Below are 19,338 nucleotides of genomic sequence, written 5' to 3'. Positions count from 1 at the left end.
AGGATTTCAGGAGCCAGATCGCCAGGTTGAGCTGAGCTGGGTCTGGGTGTCTGATTTCTCCATGGTTCTGGGTTAGGAGGCATGGGGATAGATGCAGTTTTTGATGTGGTACCACTGACAGTTGTAGTAGCGTGGTGTACCACGGCTGCCTGGCCCACGTCGGAGCTACCAGAATGAGTGTGAGGGAGTGCTGTTGTAGCTTCCTGACCACTAATGGAATTAGTGGGAGAGGTGGAAAGGCGTATGCAAATCTGCCTGACCAGTTCATCCATATCGCATTGCCCTTGGACAATGGGTGTGGGTATCTGGCGGCGAAGCTTGGGCATTTTTTGTTTTCGTGGGTGGCGAAGAGGTCTATCTGAGGATGCCCCCACTGTTGGAAGAATGGGTGAAGAACTTGTGGATGCAGTTCCCATTCGTGTATTTGTTGCGTTTGTCTGCTGAGCAGATCTGCCATGGTGTTTTGTACGCCTGGAACGTGCTGTGCCAGGAGAAAGATGTTTTGAGGAATTGCCCATCTCCATATGCTCTGGGCTAAGCGGGAGAGCTGGGGAGAGTGTCCCCCCCCCTGTTTTTGGATATAATACATTGCAGTCATATTGTCTGTGCGAATGAGGACTGCTTTGCCCGAAATCTGTTTTTGGAAAGATTTTAGGGCTAGAAAGATCGCCAAGAGCTCCAGATGGTTGATGTGGAGCGATTTTTGCTGTGGCGTCCATAGACCTTGCATGGTGAGGTGTAGAAGGTGCGCTCCCCAGCCGGAGAGCGATGCGTCCGCTGTTAGAGTCACTTGAGGAACCGGGTCCAGGAACGGCCGCCCTTTGGAAAGGTTTGTGGTGTTCCACCACTGCAGAGAGTGATGTGTGCGGCCGTCCACCAACACCAGATCCGTCAGCTGACCCTGGGCCTGGTTCCACTGTTGTGCTAGGCACTCTTGAAGTGGACGCATGTGGAGTCTTGCATGGGGCACTATGAAAATGCAAGACGCCATCATTCCTATGAGCTTCATAAACACTCTTGCTGGAAGAGAGTGCTGAGGAAGGAATGTTTTGCGTAAGGCTTGAATGCTTGTGATTCTGGCTGAGTTTGGATAGGCAATACCCTTGGAGGTGTCTATAGTGGCCCCGAGGTATTGCTTTGTGTGAGATGGTATGAGGTGGGACTTTTGGTAGTTCACCGTGAAACCTAGCTGGTGGAGCAGTTGGATGGTGCTGTTTGTATGCTGCACACATTGGTGGTAGGACGCGGCTTTTATCAGCCAGTCGTCTAGGTAAGGGAAGACGTGAATATGTTGACGTCTGAGGTGTGCTGCTACTACTGCTAGGCATTTGGTAAACACCCGTGGTGCGGTGGTGACCCCGAAGGGGAGAACCGTGAATTGGTAATGTTGCCCGTCCACCACGAACCTGAGGTATTTCCTGTGAGAGGGGTGTATTGGAATGTGAAAGTATGCGTCTTTCAGATCCAAGGTTGTGAGAAAGTCTCCCTGGCAGAGGAGTGGGAGGACTTGTTGTAGAGTGACCATGTGAAAATGGTCTGAGTGTATGTAGGCATTTAGAGGCCGGAGGTCCAGAATGGGTCTGAGGGTCTCGTCTCTCTTTGGTATTAAGAAATATAGAGAGTAGACCCCTAGATTTCGTTGGTTGACGGGGACCTGCTCTATAGCATGTTTTTGCAGGAGTGAAAGTACCTCTTGTTTGAGCAGTGTGGAATGTTCTTGAGACATTGGACGGTGCCTTGGTGGGATATTGGGTGGGGTAGATGTTAGCTCTAGACAGTACCCTGACCGAATAATTTGGGTCACCCATTTGTCCGATGTTATGGACTCCCATACGTGGATAAAGTTTTGTAGTCTGCCCCCGACCGGAGTGGAATGGTCTGGGGGGAGCGGAGGGGAGTCATTGTGCGGGGGGGGTGGCAGAACGGGTGTTGTTGGTTTTGCCCCTGCCCTTATTGTTGTTACCCCTGTAACCACCTCTCTGATTGCCCTTTGAAAAGGTATTTTGAGGAGGGGACTTGTAGGAGGTAGAGGCGTTATCGGTGGAGGAGCCTCTACCTGTGCCACGAAAGGACGAGCGTCGAAAGGAACGTTTGGAGGCTTGTGTTTGGAGTGCTCCCATAGACTTTGCTGTGTCTGTGTCTTTCTTCATCTTTTCGAGCGCTTCGTCTACCTTTGGCCCAAAGAGTGTTTCCTGGTCAAAGGGGTGATTGAGTATGGATGCCTGGACTTCAGGTTTGAACCCTGAGATCCTGAGCCAGGCGTGGCGGCGAAACAGGACACTGGTATTTATGGCCCTAGAAGCAGTGTCGGCTGCATCGAGGGCACACTTAATGGAGGTGTTTGTGATTAGTTTACCCTCCTGTATGAGGTCATGAGCCTTGTGCTTGTATTTTTCTGGAAGGTGCTGCATAAGAGCCTCTAGTTCGTCATAGTGTGCTCTATCATATCGCGCAAGCAGTGCTTGTGTGTTTGCAATGCGCCACATGTTTGCAGCTTGGGAGGCGGTGCGTTTACCAGACGCGTCCAGAAGTTTAGATTCTTTGTCTGGCGGTGGGGCATCTCCTGAGGATTGGGAGTTAGCCCGCTTTCTAGCTGTGGAGACAACTAGGGAATCTAGGGGAGCAGGGCCCTTGATGTAAGCAGGGTCTGTGGGTGCCGCCTTGTACTTTTTCTCTATTCTAGGGTTCAGTACTCTGGCTCTAACAGGGTCTTTGAACACCTCTGTAGCGTGCTTGGCGACACCCTTAAGCATGGGTAAAATGGAAGTAGATTTGTCTTGTATATCAAATGTATCCAGTAGGAAGTCTTCTTCTACTGGTTCACTGTGCATGTCCACCCCATGGTAGTGTGCTGCTCTCTGCACTAAATGATGAAACCCTAAGGAGTCCTCTGGAGGAGACGGCCTTGATGGGTATAGGTCGTCCTGAGGTACATTGGGTATATCAGGGTTATTGTAATCCTCCCATGGATCTGGGGTCCCTGGTGATGTGGGATCCATTGGGGGGTCCGCCGGGTAATTGTCCGGATCCCCATCATCTGGATCTGGGGATGGGGCCGGATCGTAGTGAGGTAAAGGTGGCGGAGACCTGTGAGGTGGAGGCGGTGGAGGAGGTGTGGGTAGGGGAGGCGGTGGTGGGGAGGGCACTCTGAGGGGAGAAGTAGCAGAGTCCTTCCTTTTGGGTGGAGGAGGAGGAGCCGGAGCATCAAGGCGTCTTTTCTTGGTAGTTAAAGTCAAAAACCCAGTCTTTGGATCTTTGGACAAAGTCTTTTGAAAAGGGTCTGGTGTAAACAGAGCCAACGGTGTCGAGTCGTCTGTCGGCACCGGTGATTTCGGAACCGGGGGTTTCGATGGTCTGTGTGCGCCATGCTTTTTTGAGGTCTCCGGGTGTTTCGGCGTCGAATGATGTTTCGGCGCCGGAGCGTCGGTGCCGACAGATTTGTGTTTGTGTTTGGTCGGCACCGAGTGTCCAGGCTTCGGCACCGGTGGTTTCGGAGTCGAGCTGGATTTTGCAGTCTTCGGTGCCGGATGCTGTTTTTCGGCACCGGGTGTCGGCTGGCTCGATCCCGAGCTGCCATGAGACTTTGGGTGCTTCGACACCGGGCCCGAAGGTGGGGTGATCGAAGTTTTGGTTTTGCCCAGGCCGGCAGGCGAGGGAGTAACCTGAGTCTCTTTGGTTTTCGGCGCGGGGGTGGGAGGGGGCATAGTACTCACGGCCCGCTGCGCTGGTGTAACGTCCTCCACGTCGGAGTCGTCGGCCTCGGAAGCGCTGACGACGTCTTCCTCCTGCTCGGTGTGTGTTTGCCCCGAAGCTTCGGCGTCGTCTCCGAAGATGTCCGGTGGAGCTGCCGAGGATGAGTGCGCCATGGTGCGTCGAGCTCTTCGATCTCGGATGGTCTTCTTCGATCGAAAAGACTTGCAGGCGGGGCAGTCTCTAGCCTCGTGTTCCGGAGAGAGGCAAAGGTTACACACCTGATGGAGGTCGGTGTGGGGAAATTTAGACCCACATTTTGGGCACTTTTTGAACGGAGTCCTTTCCATCGGCCGGGACCGGAGTCGCGGAGGGCCCGAAGGCCGGTGTCGATGTACGGGATGGAGAAAAGTGCCGCTTCGAGAGATGAAGATGATGAAGGAACTCGAAGAATCGAGGATTTTCCGTCGAGGCTGGAACCGTAGAAGTTCGAAGCCGGAGCACGAAGTATCACATCCGAGCCCGATGGCGGAAAAAAACAATCTGAGGATGGAGCCGAAGCCCATGCGCAGATCGGACCGAAGGAGGAGTCACCAAACTCGTGACTTCCAAAGACTGTCCAAGAAGAAAAACAAACTGCAAACATCCGGGCCCAACACCAGATGGCGACCTATGCTAAGTGTACAATCTGCAGCTCATATGCCTCGAACATATCGTTACCTGCGATATTTGTATTTGTACAATGAAGGAACTTTATATAGGCGAGATCTCCGAGGCCCACTCCGAGCTCAAGTTAAGCTGTGATTAATCGTGACAGGCCAGAGTGGAGGCTCACATAATGCAAGACTGTACACATCACATAGTGAGAGACTAGTTGTGAAACGCTATTTCACTGCATTTATTTTTACAGATCCATCCGACTACCGACCCTTACTTACTTTTTTGGACAAACACAGACACAGCACTCCTCGGTGAAGTGAGTGCAGTAGACGAGAATAGAAACATCCATATTCTTGGTATTTGACATACCGCAATTGATTTTTTACTATGATGCAGCTTAACTTTGCAATGGTGAGTAGCTGAGGCCCGCTCTGAGCTTGAGTTTGCCGTCTGATTACTTTGTGAGACGGCAGTGTGCAAGCAAGGCCCGCCCAGCCTTACCACCATTTTGTAACTCGTCGTGGACTGTGTGACGCAGTAATTGTAATTCACAAAACAGCAGGGGAGAGCTTTCGATGCCTTTTGTAGAAATGATGGATTGTAGTCACGAGGTAAGTTCAAGTAGAAGTTTATTGGTAAGTTACAAGTTAGTTCAAGATGGTAGTTACAAGTTCAGGATCCCACCAGGAGCTGCATCTTTGCTGCTCAGCCTACTCCTCCAACTGTTATTCCTCCAGTCCACCAGGCACACCAACATTCTACACAGTCATCACGCATTCCAACATTCCATACACACATACTCATGCATACTGGCTGAGCAGCAGGAAGTGCAAGTACAACACCTTTCTTAAAAGTTGAACAATTAAACTTCAGGGATGTCATGTCACACAATAAACATATGACAACCCCACAATCAGGACCTCACTGCCCACAAAATGCCATTCTGCCACGCACAGTTTGTCTAATAAAAATGACCCATGTGAGTTAGTTGCAGGCAGCAAAGCCTTAAGATATTTTCAACGATAGCATGTCAGACCGAGATCCGAGGCTAAGAACTCTAACTAGCACGTGCGTTAGCTTTTGGAAAATCGGGCTTCTTCATCTCTACAATAGTAACATAATACTTATACTAAATGCAAAAAAAAATGTCATCTTTAGTTAACAAAAATTCACAAACAGCCTCAGAGAAGTACCACCTACATGTTTTATACCTTGTTGGGAGTCTCGCGCCATCTCCGAGAGCTGTCTTCTTGCCAGGAAGACACTTGCCTGAAACCACTACGACTTCTCCGCCACTCCCTCTCCTGCAATGCCGTTAGTGACGCTGCACGCAGAGAGACAGAGGGAGGTACGACAGCGGGGAACAGAATGGCCAATCACTGCATGACTTCATATTAGAGCCGTGCAGTGATTGACAATTTGCTCCATGGACTTAAAGTCCCCACCCCGCGCTGTCTCATGTGCAGGACCAGGCCTAACAGAGTCCTTGCCAATCCGGACACTGCTCCCTTTGGAGAGCAGTGCCAGGATTGGTTCGAGCAGGTGTAACCAGCGCTCATTCCGAGTGCAGGGGCCTGTGGCTGGGATTCCCCCCCCCCCCCAACTCACTATGCACAAGTAATGAGAGGCCAGTCTAATAAGCATGTCAGGTTGGCCACAGAAAGGCTGTCGGCCAACCTGACTTGCGCACTTCGAAGTGTACATGTGTTGAAGTGAGCCTGTATTCCACACCCACTCATCACGATGCAAGCAATCCGGCCCGTTGCAGATTAAGAAAACATGAATGCCATGCGTCCGCAGCCGGAAACTAAAACATTTAATTGACTGCATCAATTTTGACATTAAATTCAGGGCTTGGGGGGCAACGCCCTGACGCCCTAATGAGGGAGCCGCCCCTGCACAAGACCTATTGTTGTTTATGCCCCATGTTTAAGTTTTGTAGAGCACAAACTCAACCTAAAGGTACGGGAGCCCTATACATGCGCACCAGTTACATTATAGAAGGGTGCAATCATTTTTTGTGGACACGGGTAAGAATACGTGATTTGCGGAGAATAAACAGGACGTTGAGCCGAAGCAAAGACTCAAATCTGCTTCCCCAGGCAGCTCTGGCAGATACGCGACACCCTCTTCACGTTTTGTCCCCATTACCGTGCACCAATCTTCTAAGTTCTGACTTACCAAAACAAGCATTTGCATAGCCAATAGGTCTCGCCTTTGGAACCTTTTAAGTGTTTAGCTAGAGCTATTGGCTTTGCCAATGTTTTTAAGCTACGTTATAGAGCATAAACAGCAAAATACCTCTTATTCTGTAGCACTTTCAGCATAATTATGAATGTTGCCACATAATCCATCATTTTCTGTATAAAGTGCACATTTTTACACAAAAAAAATTTCTAACTCAAGTGGATCAATAATAAATGTGAACTGTGCCTGTATCATCAAGTAAAGTCGAACAAATTGTGACTAAATACAGAACACTGGCCCAAAGGCTCCCAATAAACATCCGACAGGATGGATAAGGGAGCGGCCATATTGGAAAGGTGAAATGTTGTCATTTATGATATAGAAATGTATCTCTCATAGTTATAGTGAACACAATGTAAAGAGAAGTAGATCACCAGACCTATTTATAAATTACATGTTATACTCTTGTTATCCTGAAGAGAAAAAAAAACACCTTTTGTTCCATTCCATTATGGCCTCTGAACGAACAGATGGCTACAAAACGCGATGCAGGGAGGGGCTATAGCAACATGGACACAGACACTATTGAGCCCAAAATCATTGCGGCGCTGCCGTTAAACAATGCAAATGAACGGCACGGCATGAGAAGGGAAGGGAGGAGCTAAAGCAACACAGACACAGGGAAATACGCACCAAATCTTTGATGCCGGCATTAAAATACAATACAAATGAACGACATGGCAAAGGAGGGGCTAAAGGACATCTCTCTCTCTCTCTCCCTCCTGATAACTGAATAAAGATGCAGGCCCATGCTGTGTCGGGAGGTGGAGGGAACAAATAATATTCCAAACACAGGAGCTAGGAAAGGCAGCCATCAGATGAGTGAAAGTGCTGCTCAAGAACAGCTGAGCGCCAGCGCTGCTCGGGTCCTGCCTGCAACAGCAGGTAAGAGAAATTCCTTTAAGAAAATAGTGCCTACAGACTTTGATAAAAGCTGCAAAGTAACAACACAAGTAAGAGGGCCAGTCCTCATGAGAGGTTACAAATGGAGACAGGGAGGTACTAAGGAGGGACTACCAAGCCTATTCATGAATCAAAAGCAACCATTTAGAAAGGACAGTAATAGGAGCCAACTGAAAAGATGGGCGGGGAGTGGGCGGAGCTTCTATTACATACCTCAATCCAGCATGTCTTGAAGAGACAGTGCAGGCGCTGCCTAGGTGAGACCTAAAAACAAAATGGACAGTGGAGAATCCATTTATAGTCCGCATTAAATGACCTATACCTCATGGAAATATGGGAAAAGAGACTCCCTGCCAAACAAATATCCAAACTGGTAGAAAACACAAGTCAAACTGTTGTCCGTAGTCGAAGTTATTGCCAAATTTGTAAACAAAGCCCAGGCGTTGACGGTGTCAAAACCTTACCAGACATTGGCATCACAAAAACATCTAGGCCAGTCACGGTTCCTAAAAATGAAAAGAGCCAATACGATCAAGTTTGTGATAGCAGACCATCTGGCGAAATGGGCCTCACATGCTGATATAGAAAGCGGACACTGAATTTCTATCTCACTTTCTATGTGTTTGGGGAAGATGTATTCCCACTCGGAAAACCTTTTGAGACCAGTTTTTTAAATTTTTAAATAAGTGCATGACAAAATGCGGTGAAGGTGTGTCTAAAAGGTGAAGTGCCCTAATTAAAATAACAGACAGCTTCTTAAAATTCAAGTCCTGCGTTGCTCAACGCCCATCTAGGGTAGGTCAACCCCAGGTCTGGACCAGCCGGATACCAATATGGTAGTAATGACTAACAAGGAAGGCTCATTTTTCGCAGGACATGGGGGGGAAAAAAACCTGGATGGGAAAAAAATACATCCCAGACAGTGTACTGTAATTTAGAGGATTCTAAACAGTCCTACGATAAAATGAACTTTACCTTACATTCATCATACCCAATTAAGTCATTCAGCAATAAACCAGCTGCCTCATTGTTTTACTGTGCATTTGCTCGCATAGGAGTTGGCCTAACGGTTAGGGCGCTCGACCTCGGACCTGGGGGAACTGGGTTCGAGTCTCGGTAACGACGCCAAACATCCTGTGATTCTGGGCAAATCACTTAATCTCCCCGTGCCTTACAAAAAAATGAAGGTGTCCTCATGTAACATAACTAGTGCTATGTAAAGCGCTCTCCGATACCGGATTGGATTAGGGTCAAGTTCGCGCTATATAAAACTGCAAAATAAATAAATAAATAAATGAGTGCTTAGCTGCACAGGGTTTCTCATGCATGGCTCCCTTTGAGGTAGAAAGCAATGTTTAGTGCACCTCTGAGGTACGGGGGGAGGGTAGGGGAAAGGCTTCAGCCTTCCTCTATGGAAGAAGCTCTAGTCTGGTGTATGGGAGGGAACATCAATACTGAATGCATGCAATCACCTCAAGCACATCAAACAGTTGGCACTTGCTAGATTACGCCAGGCCACACACCTTCTCTGAAGTGACAGCAGATTCCAAGAGGCAGGTTCTTCATGGTTCACATGAGGCACTGTATGACACATTTACACATACTCAACCAGGCCCGACCTTCCATTATAGCCTTTTTTAAAAAATACATCTTTATTAGCATTTAAAACAATGCAGCATTATCACACGATTGACCCTCAACAGCGCAAAACGCATACCAGTTAAAAAAAACAAAAATACAACAGCATTTGGGAACAATTCTTCAATTATTGTGTCGGTAACTGCCTGCTTTCCATTCAGCACAATAACTGAGTGCCCCTCCCTCCTTTGTTCCTTCCGCTGTTAACGCGGAGATACCCCTCCAGGGGTGATTCCAGCGCTCTACAAATTCTTCATTCATTCATACTCCTATTGCCAACCGCTGTGGCTCTGGGGGTTGTCAGGTTATTAGATCAAGTACGGAGTCCCTTTTGGTCAGGGTAAGTAAGCTTAGTTTAGGCTGTGAGTTTTCTCAAACGGTTACACGTCTGTCATATGCTTAAGCTGACTCTGGGCCAATACCTCGGATTGGAGGGATTTGGGGGTAAACAACTAATGACTAACAAACGCTAGAACAAAGCTAGTGAAATAGTCTGTAGGGGCTGGATCTTGGGTATCATGGCATGTAGGTCTAGTGGTGGGGGTGGGGTGGCGGGTCAACATTAACCTCGAGAGTGGGCCAGATAGTCCATGTGATATTTAGTTGCATTGCTAACATCTTTGGGTCCAATCCATCCAAGAGATAGCTGAAACAGGAACCCCTCCATACCAGGAAGGCAATTTAGTTCTCTGTCACAAGGCAGCAATGGAGAACCAGGGAGAAAGGAAAGATGCACGATCGGGGGTCATTCTTCTCTGTCAATTGCATGAAGGTCTCAGGTGATGACCCGACCATGCTTATCTGTGGCTTTTCTCTCTTTCAAACTCCTTTTTATTCTTTCCTCAATGGGGCTCATTTGGTGCTTTTGCTTCTCTTCTCCCTCCTTTCTTTCTTTTTTTTCTTGTAGGCCTAGGCTCCTGGCCCACTCAGTGCACTCTCCTCTGTTGGTGCTCACAGGGACGATTGGGCTGTGTGTCCACTTCTGGCTTGCTGTGATCTTGCCCTGACAGGAGGGCAAGTTGCAGGCTGGCCCTGATGTGTATGCAGTGCTGCCTCACTAAGGAGAACTTTGACAGGCTATTGAATGTGTATAGGCAGTTAGCAAGCTTACCAATGTCATACTTTTCTTCTCTCTTATGTCTGTGGTTTCCCTCAAGCTGGGAAAGTAACAGTGCAATCTTTGTCTAAAGCAGGGTACTCCAAAGTCAGTCCTTGAAGGCCGGATCCATGCCAGATTTGTAATATTACTACATTTATCTAAATGGGGATATACTAAAAATCTGGCATAAATCCAGCCCCCCTGGAAATACTTTGGAGAACCCTGGTGTGTTACGCATGTGGAAGCACACCTATGACTTTATATTGAGTAGTGAGGCAAAAGGAATTACTTTTCATTAGACTTCTCTCCTTGTTACTTTTCACTCCGACATTACTCCCACCCTTTTCAAGTCCTTGAATGAGGACTATTCAGTCACGTGAGGACTAGACTACAGTTGTGAGCATGCCTGCAGCAGTCGTTTGCTTGGTCACCCTCTTTTTATTTTCCCTGTTTACTGTGGATTTTCACTGGATGCAGTAATGGTTTCCTAAATCCCCCAAGACTTCCTCTCTTTTATTGACGATGCTGAATAAGGAGTAGTTTCTTACCTGTAACTGCAGTTCTGTAGTAGGGGTATCTCTGTTATAGTCATAATCTATGAATAGTCCCGCCCATGTGCGGGGACCCCGGAGCAATCCAAATATCTCTCAAAGTGTCCTGCATTTGCAAACCTGCAAAGACACTTAAGAGACAGACAAAATAATACAGCCTAATACAACATGGCTGCACTGGCCAGCACTTCATCTGAAGTGAACACAAAAGCCAAAATAAAGTTTTAAATGTCATTTTTATTCACATCTGACATGTACCTTTAGTGTATCACACTCCCTTCACCAAAATCCCTTTAAACAATAGAGAGGAAGGGGTGGACAGACAAGCCCTATAGGCTGTCATTATGTGTCTGCTAAAGGGATACCGTGCCTTTAAGAACTCTCCAGAGACCCCCGGTATCCCAGGATGCACAGCCAAAGCAAGTTACTTTCAGTTCTTTTTGAAGGTGTTTAACAACAGGCCTGATACTGTCAAGTTACTTCACCGGGGAGGAGGGAGGGTCGCTTATGACTATAACAGAGATACCCCTACTACAGAACTGGAGTTACAGGTAAGAAACTACTCCTTCTGTAGTAGGGGATCTCTGTGTATAGTCATAATCTATGAATAGAATGGTAAGCCCATCCCAACCAACAAACAGCGGTGGAGTAAAAACCCAACACCAACAAATCACTGTGCAAGGCTCAAAAGGCTCCCTCATTAATCTGGACAACACCACGTTCAATTCCCATGGTGGAGAAGGTCGTCTAACAGGGGGAAACACCTTACGCAAACTCTCCAAAAAATCTTTAATCACAGGGATTTGAAAAAAATGAGGTTTGGGAAGGGCCCTTTCTATACGCAGTCAAAGCTGCGAGATGAACCTTAATAGACTGAAAATTAAGCCCAGATTGAGCTAACTGTAGCAGATAAGGCAAAATAACATCATCTTTACAGGATGTAGGGTCAATGTCCTTTGCCGTGCACCATAAGCAGAATCTCTTCCACTTATAGGCGTAAGAAGTCCTCGTAGACGGTCTCTTCGCCTCTTTCAAGATCTCCATACAGTCCTGAGGTAGGTTCAAGTGTCCATACTGCACTAGCTCAGGAGCCATGCTGCCAAACTCAAGGACGAGAGATTGGGGTGAACCATCTGTCCTCCGAATTTCGTGAGAAGGTCCGGCCGACACAGCAGGCGCCGGTGTGGCAGAACAGACTGGTGAAGAAGGTCGGTGAACCAATATTGCCTCGGCCACTCCGGAGCAATCAGGATCATCCTGGCTCTGGATTGCGACAGCTTGATCAGCACCGCCGGAATCAGGGGAATGGGTGGAAAGGCGTAGAGAAAGCTGTTGGACCAGCTGATCCATAGGGCATTCCCCAGTGTCCCTGGTTGGTAGTACCTGGACGCGAAGTCGCGGCATTTGCTGTTTTCTGCCGTAGCGAACAGATCAATATCCGGAGTGCCCCACTCTGCGAAGACGTCTCTGAGCACGTCGTAGTTTAGCACCCACTCGTGATTTTATTGAACGAGCCTGCTGAGCGCATCGGCTTGGGCATTCTGCACTCCCGGCAGATGGGTTGCCGTGATCGTTAGGTCCCTGGCCACCAGCCAATTCCAGATCGTCTGTGCCTCCCGAGACAGCATGCGTGAGCGGGAGCCCCCCTGCTTGTTGAGGTAATACATGGTAGTAGTATTGTCCGTCTGAACTAGCAGGGAGTTCGTCTTGAAGGAGGGATGGAACGCCTTCAGGGCCAAGTGTACTGCTCTGAGTTCCAAAAAGTTGATGTGGTAAGTCATCTCCGTCTGTGACCATATCCCCTGAATCTGAAGAGGGCCTGAATGCGCTCCCCAGCCCTGGAGAGACGCATCGGTCACTATGGTCTGGACCGGAATATCCTTGTGAAAGGGAGTCCCCTTGCAGACATTCTCTGAGGAGCACCACCATTTCAGAGACTGTAGAGTGTGTTGGGACAGATGAATCTTGTCCTCCCAACGCTCCCGCCTCTGGTCCCATTGATCCTCCAGACATTCCTGCAGAGGCCTCGTATGCAGACGTGCATTGGGGGTGAGAAAGATGCAGGAAGCCATCGACCCCAGTAAAGAGGACACCGTCCTCACTGTAGGAGAGTGGGCTGAGAGGAGGTGCAGGGCCTTCCCACGGATCGATAAGCGTCTCTCCTCCGAAGGACACACGCTTGCGTTCAAAGTATTGACTGAGGCCCCCCAAGTACTGGAGACACCGCACAGGGATCGGCACGGACTTCGACATGTTGATGTGCAGTCCCAGGCGATGAAGCAAGGCAGCTGTCCTGTTGAAATGACACTGGGCTTCCTGGTACGTGGAAGCTTTGATCAGCCAATCGTCCAGGTATGGATACACAAACACTTTGTTCTTCCGCAAGTGTGCTGCCACCACCGCCATGCACTTGGAGAACGTCCTTGGTGCAGATTTCAGACCAAACGGGAGTACTGTATACTGGTAATGGTTGTTGCCTACCAGAAACCTCAGGAACTTGCGATGCTTTTGTGCGATCGGCACATGAAAGTAAGCGTCCTGCAGATCTATGGCGCACAGCCAGTCTCCTCGATGCAACTGAGGGTAAATTTGATGCAGGGACAACATACAGAACTTTTCTCTGCGGATCCACTTGTTTGCTTGAAGCAGATCTAGAATAGGCCTGAACTCGTTCTTGTCCTTTTTTCTGACGAGAAAGAACCTGGAGTAAAGACCTTTTCCTTTTTGCCTCAAAGGAACAGCTTCTATCGCCTTCTTCTTTAACAGAACGTCCGCCTCCCACTGGAGCACTCGCACCATGTAGGGAGAGCGCACTGGTGGAATCTGTGGAGGCGGGCTGGTGAAACGAAGACTGTATCCATTGCAAACAATATTCAGCACCCACTTGTCCTGAGTTATTGTCCTTCACTCTGCCAGGTAGTATTGAATACTTCCCCCCCCACCGGAGCGGGTAACGGATGAGGGGGAAGTGACCTTTCAGGGCTTCGACCCTGCCGGGCCTTTGTTCCCCGACGAGGATTGATGCTGGCCTCTGCCCCTCTGGCGCTTTTGAAAGGACTGCCTCGGGAACTATTGTTGTTGCTGGTGTTGTTGTTGTTGACCAGACTGACGCCCTTGGCCGCGCTGCTTAGAATAACGCCCGCCATAGGAACGGAATGACCTCTTCTGTTCCTTGGGTTTTTCCAACCCCACGGCCTTCAGGGTTTCTGCTTCGGCCTTCATGCGGGCCATCTCGTCATCCGCATGAGACCCAAACAACGTCGTGCCAGAGAAAGGCAAGTTAGCAATCTTTTGCTGCGCCTCAGGTTTAAGAGAGGTAAGCCTCAGCCAGGAATGTCTCCTCATGTGTACTCCATGACAGTACCCATGGGCCGCCAGCAACGATACATCCCCCGCCGCACTGCTGATCTGGTTGGAGACCATCATGCCCTCGTTCAACACCTCCTGGAAGTCCTCCCTTTTATCCCTAGGCAGGGAGGCAGCAAACTGTTGCAGAGAGTCCCAAAGCGATCGGTCATAGCGCTAGCAGCCTTCATAGTCGTGGCCGACGTAGAGCACATCCTCCTCCCCAAGGAGTCCATCTTGCGACTCTCCTTATCCGGAGGAGCCGTGGAAGAGGGCGTCGTGGAGTGTTGTTTACGAGCCGCAACAGCAATGACAGAGTCCGGGGAAGGGTCCACCCTGAGGAACGCCGGGTCCGAATCAGGGGCCCTGTACTTTTTCTGCAACTGTGAGGGAGCAGACTTCACCACGGCTGGTGTCAAGAAGACCTCCATGGCTGGTTCCTCCAAACCTGGAACCAGAGGAAGGAGGAACCGTGACAGGTGAGCCTTGTGCAATGTCTCAAATATCACAGAGGTAGTGGGAACCGGGACTGCTACTGAGATTCCCAATTTCGCCGCCCCCCTCATCAGTACATCCTGGAAAGTGGCAATATCATCCACCGGCGAGATTCGAGTAGGCGGTGTTTCCGACAACGAGGGGGAGAGCCGTCCATTGCCAGAAGAGTCCGTATACCTCATGCCTCTGGAACGAGATCTATAGCTCCGTCGTCAATGCCTTGTGTGAGTGGACGATCTGTGTCTGCTCCGTGACCTCCGGCGAGATCGAGAGCGTGACCTCGGGCTGCGTGGAGCCTTAGGAATCGCCGGCTGCCGAGGAGACGGCGGGAGCTGTGGCACCGGCGGTGGCGGAGGTGGCGTAGGTCGCGGAGGAGGAGGAGGCGTAGGAGGCTTCTGAGGCAGCGGCTGAGGGAGAGGCTGCGGAGCTCCATCACTCCTTGCAGGAGAACCCGGACCAGCACTGTCCGGACTCCCGTCCACCCTTCTCTTCTTGGCGGGCCTGTCCCGTGCTGAAGTGAACGAGGGGGAGCGCCTTCTCCTCCTAGATCCACGACTGGAGATCGTAATCACCGAAGACGTGTTACCAGATGTCCTCGACGTCGAACTGAGCGTTGACCTCGTACAGCGTCGAACGGTGGCCCCTCGACGTCGAACGGCGGGTCGACGGAGAGCCTCTCGACGTCGACGGTGAGCGATGCCTCCTCGACGGCGATCTGTGCCACGACGGTGATCTGTGCCTCGACGGCGATCTGTGCCTCGACGGCGATCTCCTTCGTTTCGACGGCATTCGCCGGCGTCTCGGCGTCGATGTCGTCGGCGTTGATCCATGAGTCGACGGCGAAGGAGACGAGCGGGGTCGCCTCGACGGCGAGCTGCGCTGTCTGTGGGGCTCGGTACGACGTCGATGGTGTGTCGACGTCGACTGTGGAATCCTCGACGGCGACCTAGTCCTAGGTCTCGCCGGCCCCAACGCCGAGATCCAGAGCCCTGGATCGACGGCGAACACACCGGTGCTTTACCTCTCGCCGTCGACGTCGTCGCTTTTGACGTCGAACGCGACCTACCAGCCGGTAGGTGTCGTTTCTGCTCCTTTTTCTGCCCGGAGGTCCCTCCAGCGGCTGAAGCATGGGCAGAGGAAGGGGAATGAGATCCTCCATGCCCCGAAGCCCGACCTGTCCTCTGCTTCTCCTGTCCCTGGAGGCGAATCTTCTCTCTGTCCCTCAGGGTCCTCTTGGAGAAGGTCTTGCCGATGTCACATGTAGCAGGGACATGTGAAGATGATAAGCAGAGGATACAGACACCATGTGGGTCCGTCTTGGCCTTTTTCCTCCCACACTCAGGGCATTTATCAAATAAAGCCATGCTAAGAGTGGGTCAAACTGCACCAAATTACAGGATGCAGTAGAGAAAGGCTCTAGACGTCGAATGAACAAACTATTTATCAAAAAAACAAATTTTAATCCAAATATCCACCCAAAAGGGTAGAGCTCAGCTCCAGGGTCCTGTTAGCAGGAGCCGGAAAAAAGAACTGAAAGTAACTTGCTTTGGCTGTGCATCCTGGGATACCGGGGGTCTCTGGAGAGTTCCTTAAAGGCACGGTATCCCTTTAGCAGACACATAATGACAGCCTATAGGGTTTGTCTGTCCACCCCTTCCTCTCTATTGTTTAAAGGGATTTTGGTGAAGGGAGTGTGATACACTAAAGGTACATGTCAGATGTGAATAAAAATGACATTTAAAACTTTATTTTGGCTTTTGTGTTCACTTCAGATGAAGTGCTGGCCAGTGCAGCCATGTTGTATTAGGCTGTATTATTTTGTCTGTCTCTTAAGTGTCTTTGCAGGTTTGCAAATGCAGGACACCTTAAGAGATATTTTGATTGCTCCGGGGTCCCCGCACATGGGCGGGACTATTCATAGATTATGACTATACACAGAGATCCCCTACTACAGAACTCATTAGTCAGAAAAGAGGAGGACATGAGAAGGCCTGGGGCGACTCAGGGGGTTAGCTCATAATCTCCAGGGCACATGACAAACCCGCAGCATCTGGGGACATGCAAGCCCACATGGCGAGGTCAGCCTTGTCCCCACTGTGACGAGACCTGCACAATCAGCGACAGGCAACAGTGGTGCAATTGGGGAATGCCGACACTAGCACAAAAACCTCTATTAGTCTGCTTGTTCAGCACATTGTAGCAGGAATCTGGTGTGTGGTAAAGATGCAAAGGTCTGCAGATCTGTATGTATGTATCTATATAGGGCCCGTCTATGTACATGGAGCATAAAAACAGCAAAGTTCACACTTACTAAGGCATTAAACTAGTGAACACAGATCCACACATCAAGCCGATTCATATTAATTAGATGAACGCACAATTGTCTGCCAATACAGTTTAGTTTTTTTGTTTAATTCCCAACTTTGACCACCAAGGTGTTGCCTAGATTCCTCAAGTAGGCTCGGACTTTCATTTACATCCAGTTACCCTTCAAAATCTTCAGTATCTAAATCCCTTTTGTCAACATTGTCTATCTTTGTGCCTCGTCAAGAATCCCTTCCCTCCCCAATCCTAAATGTTCATTTTTACCTTCTTTAGCCTCTGAACCTGGTTTACTTCTGATGTATGTGGAAGATTGCACTCCTCCACCGACACACACATTGCTGTTTTTTAAAACTTTTATTGTCTGTTCAACCTAGAGACAAACAATGGGGATTATTTGCAAAGCTGAAAAACATAGGTTATGTTTTAAAATGAAAATAAATGCAAACAAATCACCTCATAAGTAATGAGGACACTGAACATGAAAGGACACTTCAGTAAACACAAGTACTTTCTCAGAATCACATTTAATGATTGCTCTTAAAAAAGTTGCCTAACAATTCTGATCTGTACTGATTACAATATGCATCTATCACCCGTATATGCTGTATAATGCAAAATTTAATAAAAAGATTTATCCCCCCCAAAAAGTTGCCAACCAAAAGGCAAAGGGTGTGCTTGTAAAAGATTTGAATAATGTTTTAGGTCTTTCATACAAGCTATTACCCGCGCTGCAAGACTATCAGTGGGAGGGCGCGTCCTTTAGCATCATGCTGCTGTTTCAGAAAAGATCATGGTCATGAGGTGTACTTCTGGGAGTTTGGCTGTTTTTTTTTTTTTACTGATGGTTATGTTGGCACTGCAGACATCTTTGTAAACTTGAACCATTTCCTCAACACATTCAAGGAAGGTAAGAGGCTTATATTTAGCTTGGCTTATATAAATGAGACTGAAAGACTTGATGAATGGATAAAAGTGATTGAGAAAAATGGAGCGGTTGCGGAGCTTGCCCATTAGGTTTGCTGGGCCACTTCCCATGTCTCTTTTCCACTGGCTGGTACAAGAGGTTGTACAGCATGCACCACTCCAATCCTGAAGTGAAGCAAAAAAAATATGCCAAAAGCAAATCTGCTTCGACTGCGGTCCCTGCATGGCCAAGTAGGCATGCATTTGTCTTGTTAGGATGGTGGTAGAGCGTGGGGTGTTGCAGAGATGATGCCCTGCAAATATGATCCACAATTCTCTAATGAAGCATTGCCTGTCAGCGTTCCTTCACCAAAAGCAGGCCCTGTTTAACAATTACAGTGTGCGATTAACCACATAAAGAACAGTCGGGCGTTGAGCAGCCAGTCGCGTACAAATGACATTGGGCCAGCCATTTCACAGGGAATGCAGCCCGCAACACAGAAAAAAAGCTACAGGAGAGCTGCAAGCAACTTGAGTGGGACATGTGCTTGCTGAATCAGGAATAATGGTTGTAATTGTCTTACCTGGAAATTCATGGCATGGGGGTACCCAGCTTTGGGAACCTGCCGGCCCTAACATTATAATGACAAGTATAAGCATATTGTGAGCAAGTGTGGCATGAGATGCTTATTATAAGGTCATGAAGTTGGCTCAAGAAAAGTGTGATAATAGTACTTGGAGTACTCAATCAAAATGATACCTTAATGTTTCGGAACAAAACATGTATTTACAATAATGAAATGTAAACATTTGAGGACAAGCATTTGGTTTTTCATGAAAATAAGCATTTTCGGATAATCTGAATTTAGCTATTCTTCCATAATAAAAGACATGTTTTGAATTTAAAATATATATATTATATATATATATTATATATATATATATACATATATACACACACACACACACACCCTCTGAAACCGGTGCTTGGGGACACAATTATGTAATATATATATATCGAATATGCTACTTACCAGTATGCATCTGTTCTTGGCATGTAGGGCTGCTGCATTCATATCTGTGCATAGATCGCCGCCTAGTGTTGGGTCCGGATGATTGCACATTGTTGTCCTGGAAGAGTCTTTGAAGTATCACGAGATAGGTGGCTCCTCCCCTGGACTACAGTGCGCATGGGCATCCCCTCCATCCTTAGATTGTTTTTCGCCATTGTGGCATAGATGGAGTATAATACAGTGAATGATGACCATGCTAACCAGTGATTACTGAATGCTGCAGCCACCACAGGCGCCGGGGAGGAGGGTGGGCGATATGAATGTCAGCAGCCCTTTATGCCAAGAACAGATGCATACTCGTAAGTAGCATATTCGGTTCGAGGCATGTGGGCTGCTGAATTCATATCTGTGCATAGATTACATAGCAGTCCCTCCATTAGCGGCGGCTACCTGTGCCAGCTGCAGCAGT

At 48.6% G+C, this 19,338-nt stretch overlaps 1 protein-coding gene across 1 annotated transcript in view; it reads right to left on the bottom strand.

The window, feature by feature from the left end:
- RNASEH2B (ribonuclease H2 subunit B) overlaps nucleotides 1–19,338 on the bottom strand; it is a 247,040-nt gene that overhangs the window by 86,377 nt on the left and 141,325 nt on the right. Inside the window, exon 7 of the mRNA XM_085621944.1 lies at nucleotides 17,218–17,323. Within this exon, the coding sequence (XP_085478070.1) occupies nucleotides 17,218–17,323 (106 nt within the window). The remainder of the gene's footprint in view (nucleotides 1–17,217; nucleotides 17,324–19,338) is intronic.

Source organism: Triturus cristatus, chromosome 8, assembly GCF_964204655.1.
Source record: "Triturus cristatus chromosome 8, aTriCri1.1, whole genome shotgun sequence".
Taxonomy (NCBI): Eukaryota; Metazoa; Chordata; class Amphibia; order Caudata; family Salamandridae; genus Triturus; species Triturus cristatus.
Note: the sequence above shows the minus strand (reverse complement) of the source record. Positions and strands in the feature narration are given on the sequence as shown.